Source organism: Gigantopelta aegis, chromosome 3, assembly GCF_016097555.1.
Source record: "Gigantopelta aegis isolate Gae_Host chromosome 3, Gae_host_genome, whole genome shotgun sequence".
Classification (NCBI taxonomy): Eukaryota; Metazoa; Mollusca; class Gastropoda; order Neomphalida; family Peltospiridae; genus Gigantopelta; species Gigantopelta aegis.
The window spans coordinates 86,844,660-86,871,519 of record NC_054701.1 but is presented as its reverse complement, the minus strand read 5'-3'; the positions used below and the strand labels follow the sequence as shown (position 1 = coordinate 86,871,519).

Below are 26,860 nucleotides of genomic sequence, written 5' to 3'. Positions count from 1 at the left end.
TGAAGTCACTGTAGCCTCAGTGGTATCGTGGTTAACCCACCCACAGCGAGTTTTGACAACTCAATGGGTAGGTGTAAGGCCATTACACTGGCATGTCTCTCACTGCTGGCTGGTAGGTACTGGGTTCAGATCCCAGTCAAGGCATGGGATTTTTAATCCAGATATCGACTCCAAACCCTGAGCAAGGCTCAATGGGTAGGTGTAAACCACTTGCACCGACCAGTGATCCATAACTGGTTCAACAAAGGCCATGGTTTGTGCTATCCTGCCTGTGGGAAGCCCAAATAAAAGATCCCTTGCTGCCTGTCGTAAACGAGTAGCCTGTGGGAACAGTGGGTTTCCTCTAAAAAAAGTGTCAGAATGACCATATGTTTGACGTCCAATAGCCGATGATAAGATAAAAAAATCAATGTGCTCTAGTGGTGTCGTTAAATAAAATAAACTTTACTTTATTCACTAACCACTACCTGCTGTCCTGGACAGACAGCCCAGACAGCTGAGTGTGTGTCCAGGACCTTAATTGGATACAAGCATGAAAATATGTTGAAATGAATGAATTAGACACTTAGCCAAAACTCCCAGTCGAGGCATGGGATTTTTAATCCAGATATCGACTCCAAACCCTGAGTGAGTGCTCCGCAAGGCTCAATGGGTAGGTATAAACCACTTGCACTGACCAGATCCATAACTGGTTCAACAAAGGCCATGGTTTGTGCTATCCTGCCTGTGGGAAGCCCAAATAAAAGATCCCTTGCTGCTAATCGGAAAGAGTAGCCCATGTAGTGGCGACACCGGGTTTCCTTTCAAAATCTGTGTGGTCCGTAACCATATGTCCGACGCCATATAACCGTAAATAAAATGTGTTGAGTGTGTCGTTAAATAAAATATTTCTTTCTTTCTTTCTTTTAAATGCTGCTTCGTAAAGCTTATTGAAGATAATTCTTATTTTGTCTTTGCCAAAACTACAGATAATTTTCATACTAATAAAACAAGCAAAGATGAATATTATACTAAACATACATGAATTTGATGCATGTACAATGCCTATATACAAATTCTATACTCCAAAAGACCATTGTGTCTATACGTGTATCACTCTGTGACTGCTACCAGCGGACCCTGCATGGTATGGGTTTTAAATGTACTCCAGGTAATGGCAATCACAGATCCTGATGGGTTATTAAGGACTGTGATTTATGTGCATAAATCAAGACTGTAGTTAGCAGTAAAAGAGACATGGCTCAAATGAACTTTGAGGAGGCGTCCATGGACACAAAAGAGTAACATCCATCTGGGATCTGATCCCCCGGCATGCAAACTGGCCTCAATTATCCAAGTTCCGAGGATCCCAACGTCTTCGGTGATCCATAAATGCTCAAACTGACACCAAGAGATGAAATCAAACTGGAGGCACAAATTTAATGAAGTGAGAATGAGTTATCTGCCTAGATCAATATGTCTGTTTCTCCTGTCTTTGACCACATGATGTGATTGCTGGAGAACACAACACCATCAGAGCATTGCACAGACAGATCAAGCAGAAATATCAACAAATCCACATCAGGAAATAAAGGCCAATCTCAACATGAACGACCCACAGGCGGAATGTCTGAGGGTGTTTTCAAACTTCATAAGAGTACCCATTGTTATTAATATCCCTTGCAGTCTGCTGCCAACGGTGAAACCTGCTGGCGTTTCTAAATCTTCTTCAACTGCGCCGTTACTGCCAGACAAACTATTGTTCCCAGGAAGGAAGAAATATTTTATTTAACAACCTATTTTAGTTATGGTTATATGTTAAGATATATGGTTAATTTTAGGACCACATAGATAATGAGAGATGAAACGCAATGTGCTACTCTTTCCAAATAGCAACAAGGGATCTTATATAAACATGTGTATATGTATATATATATATATATATATATATATATATATATATATATATGTGTGTGTGTGTGTGTGTATATGTATATGTATATGCAGCATCCCACAGAATAGTATATACCATGGCCTTTGTTACACCAGTTGTGGAGCATTGGCTGTAACAAGAAATAACTCAATAGGTCCACCGACGGGGATCGATCCTAGACCAACCAAGCATCAAGTGAACGCTTTACCACAGGGCTACGTCCCACCCTTGTCTGTTGTAAAGTAGATATAAAAGATCCCTTGCTACTGAAGAAATGATGTAGCAAGCTTTCTCTAAGACTACATCTCAGAAATTACCAAATGTTTGACATCCAATAACCGATGATGAGTAAATCAATGTGTCTGAGTGGTGTCATTAAACAGAACAGTGATCATTTGGACTCCTCTCCACCTGAACAGTTTTAGGAGAGCAGCAAATGATCACCTTCCAATAAATGTTTCAGTAAATGTATCCTAAACATTATGTAAATGCTTGCATAGCACCATTTCAGAAGAGTGACCTCAGACTGGGTGTCAAACATGGTCTTTGTAACACTTACATGTAAATACATATAGTGTGAAAAAACAACCACCACCTGCTAGATTATTCTTTTGAATCAGAAGCAAAAGGTCTCTCATATGTGTTTTTCCACAGATGGTGCTGCATATATACTACATACATACATGTATATTATGATTATCACCAGCTGTATAACACTGTTTGGAATGAAAACCAATAAAAACCCAGTGGATTACTAACTGAACAAAGCATCATTGTCAGTAACAAGCTAGGCGATAATCTTAATAATATACACACCTGGGTATGTATATCTTTCAGAACACAATTCTCACCTAAAAGTCATAAGTGATAATTCTCATACTACAAGTCTCAAGTGGGTGGGAGCCAGTACAAAAACCCAACATCTATTAGCCCGTAACACATTGACTTTTACCCACTGCCCTTTATTTATCTTATGCCATTTTATAAACCTTAGGGGAGACGACTTACACTATCCATAGCTTAGAATTCATATCTGTCAATTCAAAATGTGCTTCCAACTTTGTTTAAATTTATACAGATAAAAATAGTTGTATACCATTAAATGTCAACCCCTGTAATTACCCATGGTAATTGGTAATGCTGTGGGGATTGTCGTGTGAAGTTTTTTTATTCTCTACGACACTTTTTTTTGCTGTGGACTATATTGGATTGTTTTCCGTGGCATTTTTTTTTTTGCTATGGACATTTTCTTAAGTTGCTGGAGTTGAATATACTTTCGCAAACATACATGCAGTATACAAAACTGCATAATGTTAGACAGATTCTGTTTTGTGATTACTCAGCAGTGTTTTTGCCAGAAAGACATTCTTGGGTATGGCGCTATGGAATTGAATATTTACAGTGGGTGTGCTAAATGCCACTGCAGTCGACAGGGGGTATGGGGGGGGGGGGGGGGCAGAAAATGGGTTAGGGTTAAGAAAATCATACAGTAATGATAAGTAATTAATTTTGTCAAAAGGTCAACATAAAAAAAAAAAAATCTGCAAACAAATGTGGGTGTGGCACCATATCCATTTTACCCTGCTCAGGGACTGAACAAATGGAAACAGGCAGCATGTTTCAGTGACAGATAATTGATAATGGCACTGTCATATCCAAGTGTTCCAAGAACCAATCTAGTCGTGAGCATTTCACCTTTAGTAAGATTTACCACTACTTCTCTGATAGATAATTATCTATGATAGGTGACCAGTTTCATTCCAGCTTTGGTAGTTCCGTGGCCATCTCAGACATCAATTACTTAATACAGGGCATATATATATATATATATATATATATATACACACACACACACACCAGTAGTCAATACCAAAAAAAAATGTCTATAAAGAAGATATTCCCAAACCACAAATATTCAATTTGATTTTTTTTTTCAAATACAAATTCTTGTTTGTAATCACATATTTGCACAAGACAAAAACAACAACCCCTGCAGTTGCCCACGGCAATCGGCAATGCCGTGGAGTTTTTACTTCTCCACGACACTCTTTTGCCTTGAAATATATTCAATTTTGTTTTTCAACAGCATATTTGTTTTGCCATGGACATTTTTTTAATTGCAGGGATTGTACAATGGTCAAAACTAAATACTAAAAACTAAAAAAAAACGTAATGCCCCATAATGAACTTGTTCATTCATGTACATGTATGTGTCTTTCATGAACATATCATCAATCACAAGTCCTCTCAATCTATACCCCAGCAGTTAGTCCAATTTGAAGTCTTATCATTCACTTCAATATAGATTCTAGCTGGATGTTAACTTAGTCTGCTGTTGTTCAAGAAATCATTAGCATATAAGACACAGAGAGTCATTAGTTCTAAGTCAGTATTGATGTTGTTTTATGGCTTCGTGCAAAATCTAGCCACTGCCACACAACTGGCATTTCCAAGGTTATGGTATGTGTAGTCCTGTGCATGGTAAAATGCAAATAAACAATCATTTGCTGCAAATGAAAAAAAAAACCATGTGGCGTGTTTCTACTGAAGACAGTATGTCAGAATTATCCATTGTCTGACATGCAAACAGTGGTCAGATGTAGTTCAGTGCTAAATGTTTCATTTAATGATACCACTATAGAACACGTTAATCAGGGGTTAATGGATGTCAAAAGTTTGATAATTTGGACACATAGTTTTCACAGCAAACCTGCTACATTTCCCCAAGGGATCTTTTATATGCCGCATCCCACACACAGCATAGTACATACACCAGTTGTAGGGAACTGGCTGGAACAAGAAATATTTAGTCGAATCAACCACTGATTGGAACTGATCTTAGACCAACTGTGCATCAGGTGAGCAGTTTACCACTTGGCTACATCCTGCCCCCTGTTCTACATATAATATGAAACCACTACCCCGTTCTACATATAATATAAAACCACTACCCCGTTCTACATATAATATAAAACCACTACCCCCTGTTCTACATATAATATGAAACCACTACCCCCTGTTCTACATATAATATAAACCCACTACCCCCTGTTCTACATATAATATGAAACCACTACCCCACTGGGCTACATCCTGCTCCCTGTTCTACATATAATATGAAACCACTACCCCCTGTTCTACATATATGAAACCACATATATGAAACCACTACCCCCTGTTCTACATATAATATGAAACCACTACCCCACTGGGCTACATCCTGCTCCCTGTTCTACATATAATATGAAACCACTGGGCTACATCCTGCTCCCTGTTCTACGTATAATATGAAACCACTGGGCTACATCCTGCTCCCTGTTCTACATATAATATGAAACCACTACTCCACTGGGCTACATCCTGCTCCTTGTTCTACATATAATATGAAACCACTACCCCCTGTTCTACATATAATATGAAACCACTACCCCACTGGGCTACATCCTGCTCCCTGTTCTACATATAATATGAAACCACTGGGCTACATCCTGCTCCCTGTTCTACGTATAATATGAAACCACTGGGCTACATCCTGCTCCCTGTTCTACATATAATATGAAACCACTACTCCACTGGGCTACATCCTGCTCCTTGTTCTACATATATATGAAACCACTGGGCTACATCCTGCCCCCTGTTCTACATATAATATGAAACCACTACCCCACTGGGCTACATCCTGCTCCCTGTTCTACATATAATATGAAACCACTGGGCTACATCCTGCTCCCTGTTCTACGTATAATATGAAACCACTGGGCTACATCCTGCTCCCTGTTCTACATATAATATGAAACCACTACTCCACTGGGCTACATCCTGCTCCTTGTTCTACATATAATATGAAACCACTACCCCACTGGGCTACATCCTGCTCCCTGTTACATATAATATGAAACCACTACCCCACTGGGCTACATCCTGCTCCCTGTTCTACATATAATATGAAACCACTACCCCACTGGGCTACATCCTGCTCCCTGTTCTACATATAATATGAAACCACTAACCCCTGTTCTACATATAATATGAAACCACTACTCCACTGGGCTACATCCTGCTCCCTGTTCTACATATAATATGAAACCACTGGGCTACATCCTGCTCCCTGTTCTACGTATAATATGAAACCACTGGGCTACATCCTGCTCCCTGTTCTACATATAATATGAAACCACTACTTCACTGGGCTACATCCTGCTCCTTGTTCTACATATAATATGAAACCACTACCCCCTGTTCTACATATAATATGAAACCACTACCCCACTGGGCTACATCCTGCTCCCTGTTCTACATATAATATGAAACCACTACCCCACTGGGCTACATCCTGCTCCCTGTTCCACATATAATATGAAACCACTACCCAACTGGGCTACATCCTGCTCCCTGTTCTACATATAATATGAAACCACTACCCCACTGGGCTACATCCTGCTCCTTGTTCTACGTATAATATGAAACCACTAACCCCTGTTCTACATATAATATGAAACCACTACTCCACTGGGCTACATCCTGCTCCCTGTTCTACATATAATATGAAACCACTACCCCACTGGGCTACATCCTGCTCCCTGTTCTACATATAATATGAAACCACTAACCCCTGTTCTACATATAATATGAAACCACTAACCCCTGTTCTACATATAATATGAAACCACTAACCCCTGTTCTACATATAATATGAAACCACTACCCCACTGGGCTACATCCTGCTCCCTGTTCTACATATAATATAAAACCACTAACCCCTGTTCTACATATAATATGAAACCACTACCCCACTGGGCTACATCCTGCTCCCTGTTCTACATATAATATGAAACCACTAACCCCTGTTCTACATATAATATGAAACCACTAACCCCTGTTCTACATATATGAAACCACTACCCCCTGTTCTACATATAATATGAAACCACTACCCCACTGGGCTACATCCTGCTCCCTGTTCTACATATAATATGAAACCACTACCCCACTGGGCTACATCCTGCTCCCTGTTCTACATATAATATGAAACCACTAACCCCTGTTCTACATATAATATGAAACCACTAACCCCTGTTCTACATATAATATGAAACCACTACCCCGTTCTACATATAATATGAAACCACTACCCCACTGGGCTACATCCTGCTCCCTGTTCTACATATAATATGAAACCACTACCCCACTGGGCTACATCCTGCTCCCTGTTCTACATATAATATGAAACCACTAACCCCTGTTCTACATATAATATGAAAGCACTAACCCCTGTTCTACATATAATATGAAACCACTAACCCCTGTTCTACGTATAATATGAAACCACTAACCCCTGTTCTACGTATAATATGAAACCACTAACCCCTGTTCTACATATAATATGAAACCACTACCCCACTGGGCTACATCCTGCTCCCTGTTCTACATATAATATGAAACCACTACCCCCTGTTCTACATATATGAAACCACTACCCCCTGTTCTACATATAATATGAAACCACTACCCCACTGGGCTACATCCTGCTCCCTGTTCTACATATAATATGAAACCACTGGGCTACATCCTGCTCCCTGTTCTACGTATAATATGAAACCACTGGGCTACATCCTGCTCCCTGTTCTACATATAATATGAAACCACTACTCCACTGGGCTACATCCTGCTCCTTGTTCTACATATAATATGAAACCACTACCCCCTGTTCTACATATAATATGAAACCACTACCCCACTGGGCTACATCCTGCTCCCTGTTCTACATATAATATGAAACCACTAACCCCTGTTCTACATATAATATGAAACCACTACCCCACTGGGCTACATCCTGCTCCCTGTTCCACATATAATATGAAACCACTACCCCACTGAAACCACTACCCCACTGGGCTACATCCTGCTCCCTGTTCTACGTATAATATGAAACCACTACCCCACTGGGCTACATCCTGCTCCCTGTTCTACATATAATATGAAACCACTAATCCTGCTCCCTGTTCTACATATAATATGAAACCACTACTACCCCTGTTCTACATATAATATGAAACCACTACCCCACTGGGCTACATCCTGCTCCCTGTTCTACATATAATATGAAACCACTACCCCCTGTTCTATAATATGAAACCACTACCCCACTGGGCTACATCCTGCTCCCTGTTCTACGTATAATATGAAACCACTACCCCACTGGGCTACATCCTGCTCCCTGTTCTACATATATGAAACCACTGGGCTACATCCTGCTCCCTGTTCTACATATAATATAAAACCACTGGGCTACATCCTGCTCCCTGTTCTACATATAATATGAAACCACTACCCCCTGTTCTACATATAATATGAAACCACTACCCCACTGGGCTACATCCTGCTCCCTGTTCTACATATAATATGAAACCACTAACCCCTGTTCTACATATAATATGAAACCACTACCCCCTGTTCTACATATAATATGAAACCACTACCCCCTGTTCTACATATAATATGAAATCACTACCCCACTGGGCTACATCCTGCTCCCTGTTCTACGTATAATATGAAACCACTGGGCTACATTCTGCTCCGTTCTACATATAATATGAAACCACTGGGCTACATCCTGCTCCCTGTTCTACGTATAATATGAAACCACTGGGCTACATCCTGCTCCCTGTTCTAAGTATAATATGAAACCACTGGGCTACATCCTGCTCCCTGTTCTACGTATAATATGAAACCACTGGGCTACATCCTGCTCCCTGTTCTACATATAATATGAAACCACTGGGCTACATCCTGCTCCCTGTTCTACATATAATATGAAACCACTGGGCTACATCCTGCTCCCTGTTCTACATATAATATGAAACCACTAACCCCTGTTCTACATATAATATGAAACCACTACCCCCTGTTCTACATATAATATGAAACCACTACCCCACTGGGCTACATCCTGCTCCCTGTTCTACATATAATATGAAACCACTACCCCCTGTTCTACATATAATATGAAACCACTAACCCCTGTTCTACATATAATATGAAACCACTAACCCCTGTTCTACATATAATATGAAACCACTACCCCCTGTTCTACATATAATATGAAACCACTACCCCACTGGGCTACATCCTGCTCCCTGTTCTACATATAATATGAAACCACTACCCCACTGGGCTACATCCTGCTCCCTGTTCTACATATAATATGAAACCACTAACCCCTGTTCTACATATAATATGAAAGCACTAACCCCTGTTCTACATATAATATGAAACCACTAACCCCTGTTCTACGTATAATATGAAACCACTACCCCCTGTCTCTACTGCCCCCTGTTCTACATATAATATGAAACCACTACCCCACTGGGCTACATCCTGCTCCCTGTTCTACGTATAATATGAAACCACTACCCCACTGGGCTACATCCTGCTCCCTGTTCGACATATAATATGAAACCACTACCCCCTGTTCTACATATAATATGAAACCACTACCCCACTGGGCTACATCCTGCTCCCTGTTCTACATATAATATGAAACCACTACCCCACTGGGCTACATCCTGCTCCCTGTTCTACGTATAATATGAAACCACTACCCCACTGGGCTACATCCTGCTCCCTGTTCTACATATAATATGAAACCACTGGGCTACATCCTGCTCCCTGTTCTACATATACCCCTGTTCTACGTATAATATGAAAACTACCCCACTGGGCTACATCCTGCTCCCTGTTCTACATATAATATGAAACCACTACCCCCTGTTCTACATATAATATGAAACCACTACCCCACTGGGCTACATCCTGCTCCCTGTTCTACATATAATATGAAACCACTACCCCCTGTTCTACATATAATATGAAACCACTACCCCACTGGGCTACATCCTGCTCCCTGTTCTACGTATAATATGAAACCACTACCCCACTGGGCTACATCCTGCTCCCTGTTCTACATATATGAAACCACTGGGCTACATCCTGCTCCCTGTTCTACATATAATATAAAACCACTGGGCTACATCCTGCTCCCTGTTCTACATATAATATGAAACCACTACCCCCTGTTCTACATATAATATGAAACCACTACCCCACTGGGCTACATCCTGCTCCCTGTTCTACATATAATATGAAACCACTAACCCCTGTTCTACATATAATATGAAACCACTACCCCCTGTTCTACATATAATATGAAACCACTACCCCCTGTTCTACATATAATATGAAATCACTACCCCACTGGGCTACATCCTGCTCCCTGTTCTACGTATAATATGAAACCACTGGGCTACATTCTGCTCCGTTCTACATATAATATGAAACCACTGGGCTACATCCTGCTCCCTGTTCTACGTATAATATGAAACCACTGGGCTACATCCTGCTCCCTGTTCTAAGTATAATATGAAACCACTGGGCTACATCCTGCTCCCTGTTCTACGTATAATATGAAACCACTGGGCTACATCCTGCTCCCTGTTCTACGTATAATATGAAACCACTGGGCTACATCCTGCTCCCTGTTCTACATATAATATGAAACCACTACCCTACTGGGCTACATCCTGCTCCCTGTTCTACATATAATATGAAACCACTAACCCCTGTTCTACATATAATATGAAACCACTGGGCTACATCCTGCTCCCTGTTCTACATATAATATGAAACCACTGGGCTACATCCTGCTCCCTGTTCTACATATAATATGAAACCACTACCCCACTGGGCTACATCCTGCTCCCTGTTCTACATATAATATGAAACCACTGGGCTACATCCTGCTCCCTGTTCTACGTATAATATGCAGTCTCGCTCAATATTTAGAAAACCACAAATGTATCTTTGAAACCACTACCCCAAAAGAGTAATGGCATATTAAAATATATATTATTGAAACAATATATCAAGTCAAAAACCATAACCCTAAGGAACAATTCAATTTGAAGTATAATATTTTATTCTTTAATTATCCAACATTAAAAAATATATATTCATCTCCATGAGGAAGGAAAAGATGGATAGCGAATCTTTAGTAGAGCTAATATACCAGTGATGTATGAAATGATGGTAATAGAGTTTGCCAGACTGAAGAGAAATGGCTTTTCCTGACTACTTTTAATATGATCACCTGTTGAAATATTGGCAGACAGCAGACAAATCGCAGCATCACCAAGCTGGGCCGCCCACTTGATCTCTGCTGCACAGGAATTTCTAAACGACATTTGCCAACACATTCTTTATTTATTTTGCAGATAAAAACTGCAAGGTCAAACCATAAAAATCTACATTCTAAGAAGTGCATGGCGAAAGAAGACTCCTCTTTATCTCGTGACCACGTTTGTGTCGTAAATATATATACAATGATGCAACAGGCACAGTTTGGGTCAAATGTCAACATACATGTGACTTCAAATTACTGAAATATTTATGAAGTGCTCAGTAAAAATTTACATCAGACTATATTTTCAATTATTTGTTTAACAAATACTAAATGAAATGTTACTCTTCTTTTTCGGGTGGGGGGAGACTATATTTTCAATTTATTTATTTAACAAGTACCAGTACTAAGAGGAATGTTACATAAAAAACATTTTTAAATTTGTTTGCTAACTTGATCAGTAATATCTAATATACAACCAAAATTCCACACCACAATTTTAATTTTTTTTTTTTTTTTTTTTTCAGGTTTAATATAGGATTTTTTGTTTAGTTTTTCTCTCCTCACATGTCTGTATATAAAAATCAAACAATGAAAGAGAGAAATAAGCCATCTGCCAGTAAATTGATTGTATTTTACTTGTTTATATCCTAATAATGAATTATGTTAAGTACTACACACCTAAAGTTTGTTTTTGTTTAATGACACCACTAGAGCACACCGTTTTATTAATGATTGGCTATTGGATGTCAAACATTTGGTAATTTTGATGTATAGTCTTAGAGAGAAAACCCGCTACATTTTTCCATTAGTAGCAAAGAATCTTTATATGCACCATCACACAGATACAATAGCACATACCACAGCCTTTGATATACCAGTCATGGTGTACTTGCTGGAACAAGAAATAGTCCAATGGGCTCACCTACGGGAATCAATCCTAGATCGAATGTACAAGACACAGTCAAGTTGTAAATTAACTAGAAACAAAAAATAATTACGATCACCTAATTCATAACAAAATATGTTTATGATCACTGATTCTCCATTTAGTGGGAAGTGGGAGGATGATAATAAACATCACGGTTAACAGTAAAAACAAGGTTGCTCAATTAGCTTTTTTTTTAATAATGATGGAAACAGCATTGCTGGGAAACCAGCAATCACTCTTCAAAGCCACCCACACAAACACACATTCTTTGTGCCACTATGATAAAAATATACAAATATGCACCAGAAATAACATCATTTCCATCACCCAGATGTGAGTAACCCGCCAGTATTTGAATCATTTGTTAATCATTACAGAACATGTATGTATGTTGATGATTATCTCATCATCACGAAATAACCTATAGTCCATCCCATTCTCCTACAAAAAACTTTTTTGTAAATAATTTCAGTTTGGTTTGACATAAAAAGAAAAGTGAAAGTGTTTTAGAAATAACAAAAATAGACTATTTTTGTGTGCCATTTAGAAAACAATCAGCTCCGAAAAAAAAAATTGTAGTAAATTCCATAGTATGAAAAAAAAGCGTTGCCCATGGGATAGACTATACATACTTTTCTTTACATCCTCCGGGAAGATTTTGTTTTTCAACAAATTACAATTTAACCAACTAATAATTTTATTTTCCTTTGGCAAAATAACTTGAGAAAATTATTGATATTTTCTGTTGGAAAATAACTGAGTTTCTGCAAAACCTTTTAAGTTTTGTGGATAATTTAGTGGAATTTTCTGCTCACCAAGAATTAGCACTTTTATAATAATATGGAAGAGCTCAAATCAAAGTAAAAAATGCATGTATATCAGAGTAAAACAAAATGTCTTCACAGCCGTATATCGTGACTGATCACACTTTTATTCACTAATATTTTCAATGGGGTTCTGTTTTGTAATGATCTATATGTAGTATACACTTTTATTCATTAATATCTACAATGGGGTTCTATTTTGCAATGATCTTCATGTAGTTTTATGGCTAATATGTTGTGAGTTTTCAAGGCCAACAACTGCAAACATGAACACCACCTAAAGATCCTCAATGATGCACCCAATAAACTTCATCAATTTTGTTTCTGTGCTGCAATTTAAGAGTACATTTGTAGCGTTCTCACTTCACACCTGGCTCAGACAGAGACAGCAGCACATACTACAGTATTTGCCTTCGATACACCTGATTTCCATTTGTTTCAAGAAGCCGGTGATGTCCTCATTGTGATACGTAATGGACATGCGTGATTCCCTTCGTCTGTGGTGTCCCTACCTCATTGACAGCCGTGACAATAAATCAATCAGGGAAATCTTCGGCAAATACACGGACACAAATGTGACAAGGCATTAATCCACTCCACTCAATGGACGGTTTACTGCATTATTTCATATAGATTAGTAGAACAAAATGTGCACATTGATTTCTGTCACGTCGTCGGTAACGCAACTCTCGCGACAGTGTCGGAGTCTGCGGAAGCTAAGACTGTGCCAAATGACAGCCAATTAACACTTCCTTTAAAGATTTTTCATGAGAAAAAGTAAATAATAAAGACCCAACAGTCAACAAGATATTTACAGAAGAAATATTGCCTCTTAAAATAGTGACAATGTTTAGCGCCTGCTGATGATTGTGCCAAAAGTCAATAACTGGATTTGGATGCATTATATATTAATTAGTTTTGCATATAATCTATTAATAGCTTGTTATTACACTCTGCTATATCAAAAGCTATGGTAATATCCTGTTGTAGAAACATTTACACAAGAGGACCGTGTTCAGCCAATCAAAGCAGAAAATTACATGCTACACAGATTTTTATGAAAGTTAGCATCACTGCTGCTTAACATAAAAGTTAAAAGTAATTCTTTACATGTAGTCTCGGAGAAAACCTGCTACATTCTTGCATTAGCAGTAATGGATCTTTGATATGCATTTTCCCAGGAATGTATACTTAATGAACTGTATACTTACATGTAACTGGTGTACACAGGCCCGTAGGAACCGGGATGGAATGAAGGTGATCCTTGTGATCCTTTTTTTTAAAAATCACATTAATGTTTGCCATTGTAACCACAATTTGATATAGAGTTTGTACCCAATCCATCGGTGCCACTCCCACTTCCATTCCCAAAGTCATTCCTACGGGCCTGGTACATGCATATATATTTTAATCAGGGCAAGATGCAGATCAGTTCGTAGAATTTTCTCTATTGGTGGTTGCAGTTTAGAATCAAACCTCTGTAGATGAGTCAATATCACAAAAAAACATTTTGACATCCAACAGCTGATGATGAAGATTAAATCAGTGTGCTCTAGTGGTGTCGTTAAACAAAACAGACTTTAACACTGAAACTATAATGAAACATATATGTACTGTACATATATGTATTTAAATTATCTCAGGTGGGATTTAGCTTGCTTGAGGTGGTTGCATCGCAGGATCGAAACACCTCTGTGGATCCATTCAATTGGTTGGGGGTTTGCTCATTCCAACCAGTGCACCACAACTGGTCAAAGACCGTGGTAAGTGCTTTCCTGTCTGTGGGAAAGTGTATATAAAAGATCCCTTGTTACATTAGAAATGTACCGGTTTCTTCTGATGACTACGTGTCAGAATTACCAAATGTTTGACATCCACTAGCCAATGATTAATTAATCAATATGCTCTACTGGTGTTGTTAAAAATTAGAAGAAAAAAATAATTAATTTTTGTTCAAATTATGGCAGAAAGCATAACAGAACCTGCTGTGTATACATGTACAAATTGTGTTATTTTTATACTGATTCATCCAGCGATGACATGAACACTGACAGTTTCATGGTTTTCTCATCCTGTGTCTTGTTTACTCAGCACTCCATTATTCATACATTGTTTTGTTACAGGTGGATCTTTCAGCTCCATCACTAGCTAACAAGCTGCATCAACTGGTGGTCTACAACAATCATCTCATCCAACAATAACGCACACTACCACCTGGTGTAATACAATGCAATTGTAAAAGTTACAATAAAATAAACCTCTAAAACGATTTATACAAAAACATGTATGACATCAAACTGATTCAAATGAAAGCTACTGTGGCATGTAAGGTCTGTTAATTATAAATATTATTAAATAAACCTGAAAAGATTTACACAAAAACATGTATGACATCAAACTGATTCAAATGAAAGCTACTGTGGCATGTAAGGTCTGTTAATTATAAATATTATTAAATAAACCTGAAAAGATTTACACAAAAACATGTATGACATCAAACTGATTCAAATTAAAGCTACTGTAGCATGTAAGGGCTGTTAATTATAAATATTATTATTAATTGTATAGTTGTCCACCAGTAATGGTTGTTTTCATTCACAATATTATATTAGATATATGTAACAGGTGTATGTACACATGCAATTCACATCCAGTTGTAAGAGAGAAACAGTGTACATATGTATAATGAACTGTATTTTACGATACAGGTAAACTGAAAAGTGCTTTTAGAAAACTTTGGGATAAATGGAGTTATAAGAATAACACAGAGGATATATCAAAATCAATTAAAACTCCTAATATGGTTGACTCAAGAAGCCAGTGATACAGTGGAACCTCATTAATCCAGACAGTTTGATTTTTATTAAAAGTGTTCATACTAACATATATATATGCTATGGAATTTTTAACGGAGCAATTATATGCCAAAGAGAAAAGGTGCGCAATTTTGACTGAGGAAAGTTGGTGCAATTTTGAACGGTCAGTCAAAAAGTAAATGGCAGAGCTAGTATAGGTTTTGACATTAGTGAATCGAGATTAGATCGTTAGCCGGACGTTTTCATGGTCCCTTTTTAAATATCTGTGCAGAAGAGAACCTCTCTAAACTGGATACCTCTTAATACTGGACATCCCAAGGGTGTCCGGTTTAGAGGAGTTTACTGTACATGTAAATATAAAAATAAGATGAATCATAATTTAAACAAGAACAATCAAGAACGATATTTGTTAAATTAAAATGAATAGAATTGACAGTCTGATTTAAAGATTGATTAATGAAGGGATAGAAATCATTAAATTACATTCAAGGCAAGTTGTCTCCTCATAGAAAAGGGCTCTTTATAAATAGAAATATCAGAATCCAATTCCTGCAATATCCTCTAAAATGAAAATAACACGAATCCAAGAATCCAATTACCGGTAGATTTACATAACTTCAGTCATTAAAAAAACTGACAAAACAAATATTTAATCTGGCATCCAATGTTCTGGTAACATCTTTTAGAAAATACAATTACCATGTCCAGAAAATTTATTCCAATTATGTATTAAGACACTTAGCACATGGCTCCTAATAGAAGTAAAATATTGCTTGCTGTTTTTGTTTTTCAACTACTTATGACACAAGCCAAATAACAGATAAGATAACGGTACATACATCTCTCTCTTGAAAAATTACATTAGATGTTTGGGTGGTTTGAGCAGGTGAATTTCTATTTCATTCACTAGACATAAAAAACTGCAGACATCACTGTTTATAGAGAGACATCACTCTTGCTCCACCATCACTCCCCTGAGACTAGTTCCAGTACATTTTAATGAAAAACAAGGCTTTAAGAAATGTGAATTACATGACATTGTTTCACTTAACACAATCATTAAATGTGTATTTGTCTCTTTAATTAACGACTACGTTACAAACTAATGAATTATGGATTATTTCTCATTAGCACAAATATCTCACTGGACATCCTGGTATTACCAAGACATCACATAATGGGCTGTTCCACATTTAATTACTGTAATATGTGGAGAATAATGAATCCACTAATTGGTGCCGACTACTTTATAATTACACAGTGCTGAAATCTCGTTAGCGAACATTTGTTTTGGTCATAAACTGTAAGGTATCTGGCGTGGTACACCAGGAGACCTGGCCTTGTCTTTGATAACACAATGGCTTGCCGATAACACACTCTCCACTTACTAATACACATCAAGCATTTTAGATAGTGTTTAGATACAGTACTGCACTATAGAGGGTTTCTGCCAGAGGGTACAGAGGGTAAAATTTGTACCCAAAAATCTATGAAGCACATGAAATGCAGTGTCCAATTAAAAAAACATTTCAAACTCATAACCATCTATAGTCCGTCCTACAGGGAACACCTTTTTTCATACTATGAAATTTACTACAAGTTACTTATTTCTGAGCCGATTATTTTCTAAATTGCACACAAAAATAGTTGGGTTTTTGGGGGTTTTTCAAAACACTTTTCTTTTTTTTCTATGTCAAACCAAACTGAAATTATTTGCAAAAAACTTTTTTTTGTAGGAGGATGGGATGGACTATAGAAGGCAAACTTACAAGTATGATCTGTTTTGTTTTTATTACATACCCTCATATTATTTCCTGGCAAAATGCATAAAACATCCCAAGTAATGATACTAATATGCAATTCTATGAATAGATATTAACTAAAGACATGGTGAGACTTATATAGAGATTTTTTTAATATATAAAAGTAACAAAGGATAAAATAATTTATAGTTTGAAAAAATCAACAGAATCTGATGCCATGGGGGTTTTTTGGGGTTCAAATGACACCTTGAGCAGCATACTTGCAAGCCCAATCTTGCTAGTGAAATATAACAGAGGGGTTTGGGGTTTGTACCAACTTTTCTCTCACTAACCATTAATTAACCTACTGTCCTGGAAAACATAAATCTATGATCAGGACAGTGTTTGAATCCTTGTTTTAATAAGAGAATGAAGATCAATTAAAATAACTTAAAGTTAACGAGAACTCAAACCTGTTATCTTCTGCGGTTTTTAATTAGCCTTCATATGAACCTTTACAATGATGGGAGAGACAGGTAAATTGTTCACCTGAGGTGCGAATGGTACATTGTAGGGCCGATGGCCCAGACAGATTCAGTTTTCCCACCATTCCAACCATGCAGTGCCCCAAAACTGATACATCAAAGTCTGTGTTTTGTGCTCGTCTATCTAAGAAAAAATGCCTAAAAAACCATTCCGTGTTGCTTTTTGCTAAAACTTCTCACTCTCACCATTCTCACTCCAGATCAAGTGTAAAAGCAAAATATAATGAGCCAAATTTACAAAGCCTGTTTTTCTTAAAGCAAAGCCTGTTTTTCTTAAAGCATTGTAAATGTATGTGATTACATGTGTTTAAGACATAAAGAGCCTTTGTAAATTTGTTGCCAAAACGCCAAAGTCTTGAAGTGTCATTAAACAAACATTCGGGGCAGGATTTAGCTCAGCCAGTTGAGATCTCGCCTGAGATGCTTACGTCACAGGATCGAACCACCTTGGTGGATCCATTCAACTGATTGGGTTTTTTTTCACATTACAACCAGTGCACCACAACTGGTCAAAGGCTGTGGTATGTCTGTTGGAAAGTGCATATAAAAGATCCCATACTGCATTAGGAAAAATGTAGCGGGTTTCCTCTGATGACTACCAAATATTTTACATCCAATAGCTGATAATTAATTAATCAATGTGCTCTATTAGTGTTGTTAAACAAAGAAAAACTTTTTTTTAACAAACATTCCTTTCCTTTTCAATAGTAAAATAATGGGAGATGGTATGGTTTCTACTTAATCACACGATGGTCTGATACAGCAACATAGTATTCACATTCCCTGCTGAAGCTGCTGCAAATGTGAAGTTCTCCAGGAATCCATAAGACACAAACATGCACATATAATTAGATTGATGGGATTTCTCTGTGTTCAAGCTGTTTCCCTGACCCACTGACACCAGTAATTAGCATTTGACATGTTCTCATCACACATGTAAGAGTTGATTAGAAGAGAGGATGGTGAGCATTGTGTCCTGTATATACAGCCAAGTGTGTGGATTATAACAATCACTATAACAACCTCAATCCATCATCACCATGCGATGTAGGATTGTCTGGCTGCTGCCACTCATTTAAAAGTATAATTAAGATTTATTCTGTGAAGGAGTTGTAAAGTTTAAAGTCAATGTTTGTTGTGTGTCCAGTATGCATGCACCAACTCAGGCAAATGTACAGTATAGTGTTTTCCCTAGCTTGTTTTAGCATGGTGCAGCACCATGCCTCAATAGTTTAGCACCATCTTGCCTCAATCAGCGTCATTTTTCTGTAATTAATTCTAAAATTGACTTTATAAAACACCCCAAAATGTATTATTAATTAATAAAATATGCCTTTTATATCTTTTGCCATTCATTTATTAAAGCAAGCACATAAATTACATTAATGTTTATTTCAATTAATTTTTGGGTATTTTTAATGAAAAACAAGTGCCCCGAAAATGGTGAAAATGACCCCAAAGTGTTTGGTCCACCATGCCTTGCCTAATTTCTAGGGAAATCACTATACAGGTAGCTGTATATATCAGTGTGAAGTGGTGCAGGACATATATTCATTCATTCATTAACTTATTTTTGTGCTTATAACCAATTAAGGTTCAATCATGCTGTCCTGGTCACATCATGCTATCTTTCTAGAACAGTGGGTTAGTTGTTAGTGGTTAGTGATCTAGAGAAGAGGGTGTAGTGGTCTTACACCTACCTAGTGAGTTGTTAAAACTTGTTCTGGGTGGGAGCCGGTACCGGACTGCAAACCCAGTACCTACCAGCCGTATGTCCGATGGCTTAACCACGACACCATCAAGTCCGGTAGGAAATACATTTTTACCTGTGTTTTTGTTGTGACAGGCTGTCACCCCACCTACTACCCCCACCTACACCTTTACACCTCATTTTAACTATTTAACTTTAGTAGTAGTACAAACAAACACATGACTAAATCAAATGTACTTAAACAATGACATTCAAATTTTTGACTGAGACAAAGTAAATCCTTGTACAACATAATTTATAACATACAGGTATTAATCAAATATCGTCAAAAGCCGATGTGATGTTGAATTAATAATACAGTAATATACATGTACAGGCAACCTGTTACTTTTTATTAGTTATTCAAGGTCAGATTTTCAGATTAATAGATGGACAATGAATGTGGTAAGTGGATATTTTTCAAACAGTTAACTTTAAACAGATTAAACATGTCTTATTAAGACTCTTAAACTGGTTTAACTATACTGATTTAGCTAAAACTCTTTTGGTTGGCCTAGTATGTAACAGAAGTGCAGTTATCCATAGTATATACTACTCAAAAGAATTTAAGGGTCAAATTTGTTTAACCAAATAAGTTTCAGAGTGTATTAGATTGATGATGTAAACTACACCAATTTTTTTTTTTATTGTTCCATAGTTACAAAAAAAAACAAATAAACGTCACTGTATACAAGAAAGTCACATGACATGCTGTCAAAGTTGAAGGTTGTCAAACATGGATTTTACACATTAGAACATTCGTTTAATAGTGTGTGAATCCACCCCTGTCGCAAATACACTCGACACATCGTTACCTCCTGCTGTTGATCAGACGTCTGAAGAACTCTTGGGGAATGGCCTGCCACTCTGCCATAAGAAGTTGACCCAGATCATGAAGGTTGGCCGGAGGGGCATGGTTATCCCGAACTCTCCTGTCTAATTCGTCCCAGGCATGCTCTATTGGGGCCAAGTCAGGTGAATATGCTGGCCAATCCATCCTGGCGATACCTTGTTGTCTGAGAAAGTCCGTTACCACCCTGGCGCGGTGGGGTCTGGCATTGTCATCCTGCAGAACTGCCCTGCCGCCAATCTGCTGAAGGCCTGGGAGAACCAACGGCCGGATAATCTCATTCAGATAGCGGATTCCATTCAGATTGCCATCCACCACATAGAGGGGGGTCCTGTGGTGGATAGAGATGCCGCCCCAAACCATGACGCTGCCACCACCGAACCGGTGACGTTGTCTAACGTTAACGTCAGCGAAGTGCTCCCCAGGACGTCTGTAGACACGAACCCGACCGTCGTTGAACTGGAGACTAAACCTGGATTCATCAGTGAACATCACTCGACCCCACTGAACACGTTGCCACCGCAGATGAAGCGTGCACCAGTGACGTCTGGCCGTTCTGTGATGTGGTAGGAGTGGTGGTTGAACAGCCTGGCGACGGCAGCGTAGATTATTGGCTCTCAGACGATTGCGTATGGTTTGATCAGACACTTGAGTTCCAGTCGCAGTCCGCAGATTGTCACGTAATCGGCGTGCAGTGGTTGTGCGTTGACGTAGAGCCATATTGGTGATGTAGTGGTCCTCTCTATTTGTAGTGCTTCGGGGTCTACCCGAACGTGGACAATTTCGAACAGAATTCGTTGCTTGGTACCGTTGCCACAGTCGGCCAACGACACTCTGACTGACACCAAGTCTCAGAGCAACATTTCTTTGCATATTGCCATCCTGAAGCCAAGCAATAGCCCTTCCTCGATCTTCGATAGTCAGTTGAAGTCGTACCATTGTCGAATTTGGAGTGTGCACCGTACACGAACGCAAGCTCTAATTATACGGAAATTCAGCATTGGGAACATGGAATACACGTGCAAAGCGTGCAAATGAAGCGCTTTGTGAAAAAGCAAGTTATGGGCACTTAGCAGACCTTTCGCTTTCGCCCTAATTTACGTGCAAATGTAAGCATGTTTTCGCCATTAGAACTAGTCGACAGTGTCAATGACAGTGGATTTTAATTCATTTATGGGTTGCTTAGACCCACTTTCGTCAAAATGGAACAATACCATGCGTGACATTATGGTCTAGCTAATATAATTGACATTCAGAAACAAATGTCAAAAATATTGTCTGACCCTTAAATTCTTTTGAGTAGTATATATATACAATGTACTTGTGCAAGACTTCAAAACGACAATGGGCCACAAGTATGTAAGGCTGCTGGTACACTCTTACTGTTTATTCTGACTGTGATATCACTGTCACTAGTATACTAGTTTAACTAAAACAGTTTGTGTTCACACTTACACTTAAACTGTTTCAGTTATACCAGTTTGACTAAAACAGTTTGTGTTCACACTTACACTTAAACTGTTTCAGTTATACCAGTTTGACTAAACCACATACTGAAGTGTTTTAACTATACTGGTTTAATAGTGAAAAGACTGTGCTCACACTTACATTTTAAACTTGTTTAGCTATACCAATTCAGTTAAACTAGTTAAAGTGTAAATGCAGCTTACATTTCTATGTCATACTAGACACAGGATATAGCTCAGTGGTGCTGGGTGTCACCTCACGTGCCATGGGTTAAAGGACCAATATCTTTTGATGGGTTCAGGTATTCCTTCCTAACCAGAGAATAGGAAAGTGCACGTATACAGGGTTCTCACTGGCCTTTCTCCATTGGGGGTCATTTGAGCTTTCTTGTGAAATTTGGAGAGTCCCATAATAGGATTTTAAGTTAAAACTAAAAAAATAAGTTCCATGCTTCAAAAGACACTTTTCGAGGGTCAGTGAGATCCCTGGTATATATAAGATCCTTGCTACTTTTTTGTAGGAATAGTCTGTGTGGTGATGCAGGTTTACTCACTTTCTTGACATATGTGCTATATTGTGCTTCTTCTTTTTCAGAAAGCATAACCTTTGTGGTGGCAGCATGTTTATTTGTTATATTTCTTGAAAAAGTGTGGAAATAACATGGATCCATATGTTAGACATGTTAAGACTCACATACTAGTTACTATATATAATATGTGCATGGTTACAAGTGTCTTCATGGTTACTTTTCAGAACAGCCTACACTGCGGGTGGTAATATAGGATCACTTTCAATAATAAATGATGTGAAAGCTCCAGAAAATTTATTCCAGTCAGTTCTCTATCATGTAAATTGAACTAAGTGTATAAATACTTAATCTATGCATATACATTACATTTTAATTGTCTATTTTTCACCTGTCACACACTCGGGTAAACATCAGGTATATGTTTTCCTCACGAGTCAGTCTCAAATTTTAGTCAGACATCTACGTATAGCTACATGCCAGTGTGTCTCAAAAGTATTATGTATCTTTAGAAACAATATATTATATACTCTACTACTGGAGTCATACATATATATGTATCTTTAGAAACAATATATTATATACTCTACTACTGGAGTCATACATATATATGTATCTTTAGAAACAATATATTATATACTCTACTACTGGAGTCATACATATATATGTATCTTGCCTTTTAAAGGAAGCTATCACTAGCTCCCCATCACTCCCCTGAGACTAGTGCACAGAGAGTAATAATTTACTTCCCCGTAGCATGCAAATTAGCGGAGTGGGGGTACTACAAAAGGGTTAAATATCAAATTGATTCTCAATATGGTAATATCTTAAATGGCTGACCATGAGGTCTGCTGGATTATGAGTTGAATTAAGTGCAATGGTTACAACCATCACTTGGAAACTTGTTACGGATAAAACAGATCAATGTTGCATAACTTGAGGGATACATATATGTATCTTCCATTTCAACTAGTGTTCAATGACTAGTATAGACACATCAAATTTCATTATATATTATAGTATATAACATGTATATATACTGTATATAGTACACAAAGAATATTTATTATGTGTACATGTAGCCTACCTGTGTATTGCAACTTCCATTTATCTATGCACGATCCTGATTGATTTAAGATAATTAATTAATTAAATGGATTTAATTTACATTTTACATTACTAACTAGTATTAATTACTGGAAAGTACCTGCATGCACTGTTAGGCCACATATATAGTTTATAGTACCGGTATACTATTATATATATAGTTTAGTATACGCACGGTTGATGTTCGTTGATACCAGCCTACCTACTGTGTATTGTAGCTGTTCATTTCTGATGTTCTTGCAGTGTGGACAATTGTGTTGCATTCATGAATACAATGAGGATTTTTTTTTTTTATGAAATCCTGTTTCAGATGTCAATCACAAAATATCTGTAAAATATGTCTACTTAAAAATAAGGCTTTCATATATTTTATAGCCAGAGATATTTTTATCAAAGCAAAGAAATGCAAAAAGAGAACACAAAATCAGTAAGGGACACAGCCGACCACTCCATTCCACCAGTGACACATGTATAATATTATATATGCTGTATAATGCAGTGTTTGACAAATGTTTGAGAAAGTCACTAGCCCTCAGTGAAGCTTTGGCTAGTGTCCTATGTACTAGGTATGGTAATAAAATTGATAATTTCCACTAGCCCAGACCACAAGTTCGAAGGGCTAGTTGATTTGTCGAACCTTGATCTGCTGGTCTGTCTATCATGTATGGGAAAATGTATACATGAAATATCACATACATGTACAGGTCTATATATGTTTATGTTCCCAACAGCTGTTGATTAAACATTGCTGTGCTGTCATAAAACATTCCTTTTCATACTTTTACTATCTAGAGCAAAGTGGAAAAACCTATCTTCCTTTGGAAAATCCTTTAAATATTTCAAATAGTACCTAAGTTTCACTATACCTGTTGTAGGTCTAAAATACATAATATTGTATACCTGTCCATGTAAAAGTAGGCATACTCAGTAACGTAGTAATCCTATTATTCATAATAAATTAATGTAACAATTCAACAGAGACTACATTATAAAAAGCAGGCCTGCGGAACCGGAGTGGGGAGGAGACCAGTCCCCAAAATTTTGACAAAAATTTAATTATCTTTTGGTCCTGCTCTATATATATAAATAAAGATACAAATCAAGTAACTGGAAACTGAATCAAGCAAACAGAAAACAAATCTTATCACTATATAAAGTTTGTTTGTTTTGTTTAACGACACCACTAGAGCACATTTATTTATTAAGCATCGGCTATTGGATGTTAAACATATGGTCAATTGTTCCGACAGTCATTTGAGAGGAAACCCACTACATTTTTCCATTAGTAGCAAGGGATGTTTTATATGCACCATCCCACAGCCTTTGATATATCAGTCATGGTGCATTGGCTTGAGCGAGAAATCTTATCACTACATATACTGTTTGTTATTTTTCATTTGATACTGTATATATACTTTGCTTAGATGTGATTTAAAAACAAATTTGGAAAGAGTTCGACCCATACCCAGAGGCATAGCATGATCTGGATCGGTGGGGGTCGAATATGAACCAAGTGGACCCTTTTTCTATTGTTTTTGCACCACCAGAAACTCCATATGTATAAACCTGTATGTTTTATTTTTGATAGCGGACCATTTGCCTCAGCTGGGGGGGGGGGGGGGGGTCATCCCAACCTCCCCAGCTTATGCCCCTGCATACCCCTCTATATCAAAGGCTCTAAAGACTAACCCTAAAACTAACCATTGAAAGAGGGGTACTGGTGGAACCCATGCCTAGGATTGTGTTTGTTGTTTGCAAGCATATTGTTTTTTGTGGGTTTTATTTTTATTTTTATTTTACTTTCTTTTCTTTTTTCCTTTCAGAGAAAAATAGTTTACCTTCTTTAATTACAGGTGTCAGATAAGGAAATTTATATTATTTTATGACAGCACAGCAATGTTACTTATTGCCATGTGCATGTCGTTATTTGTACTCACCTGACAGACTCTGAATCTTGTCAAGGATGAGTTTCTCTTTGACTGTGTTGTAGGCAGCGTGAAGACGCCGCCGGAAAAGTAGAAATCCAGTATAACACGTTATGAGGAAATACACTCCAAGAATAGTAAAGGCAATCTTTCTAAAAGACAACCTCATTTCACCATTCTATCACCGACTAAGACACTTTCACTTTCTTGTCATAGTTCCGCAAACATTCCCGCCGTTCTGCTGTTCAAAACACTTTAGGCATATTAGCCCCTATGATCGACAGTGAAAGTAGAAAGCACAGCAAATTTATCGACCTGTGACATACAACCGGAAGAGAACTCCCTCAGCACCAAAATAGTTGTGTCATGTGACTGGCGTACGTAATCACTTCCTGTACTAGTATCTATGTTATCAGTTATGTTTAACGAATTCGAAAGGAAAGGAATATATTGACACATCTCACTTGGTCATTGGGCTATTTCTCATTCCAGCCAGTGCTCCACAACTGGTGTAACAAAGTCCGTGGTATGTACTATCCTGTCTGTGAAATGGTGCACATAAAAGATCCCTTGCTGCTAAATGAAAAGAGTAGCCCATGAAGTGGCGACAGCGGGTTTCCTCTCTCAATATATGTGTGGTCCTTAACCGTAAGTCCGACGCCATATAACCGTAAATAAAATATGTTGAGTGAGTCGTTAAACAAACCATTTTCTTCCTTCCTTTGGTCATAACATACTAACAAAGAGAGTGACAGAGGAAACCCGTTGGCACCAATTAAGCAGCTCCTACCGATTTATTCCGTTTTATTCCGTTCTTGAAAATGCTTACATCCAATTAGGCTTAAAATTAAGGTTCAATCACGATGACCTGGGCACATACCTGTTATTTGGGTAGTTCAAAACAGTAGGTTAGTGGTTAGTGTGAGAGACGTGGGTGTAGTGACCGGGTCCAAACCCAGTAGGCCTACGTATCAGCCTACGCCTGATGGTTTAACCACTATGCCACCTACCGATAAAATAGCATGGGGTATTTTATGTACAAGACGATGCACTGGTTGGGAAAGGAGGGAGGTGGAATGTCCATAATTGGAGATTTATCAGGTGATTCATTGCATCTCAGACAAAAAGTGTTTTATTCGTCGGCTATTGGATGTCAAACGGTTGGTAATTTTGACATATAGGCCTAGTCTTAGAGAGGAAACCCGCTAATTTTTTTCATTAGTAGCAAGGAATCTTTTTATATGCACCATCTCAAAGACAGGATAGCACATACCACGACATTTGAATTAT

General features: G+C 37.9%; 1 protein-coding gene across 1 annotated transcript in view; it reads right to left on the bottom strand.

Annotated features, from left to right (window-relative positions):
* Window positions 1–25,884, bottom strand: part of LOC121369246 (ribitol-5-phosphate xylosyltransferase 1-like) — a 128,340-nt gene extending 102,456 nt beyond the window's left edge. The window contains exon 1 of the mRNA XM_041494202.1: window positions 25,583–25,884. Coding sequence (XP_041350136.1) covers window positions 25,583–25,739 — 157 coding nt within the window. The 5' untranslated portion in view covers window positions 25,740–25,884. The remainder of the gene's footprint in view (window positions 1–25,582) is intronic.
* Between the last annotated feature and the right edge of the window lie 976 nt (window positions 25,885–26,860).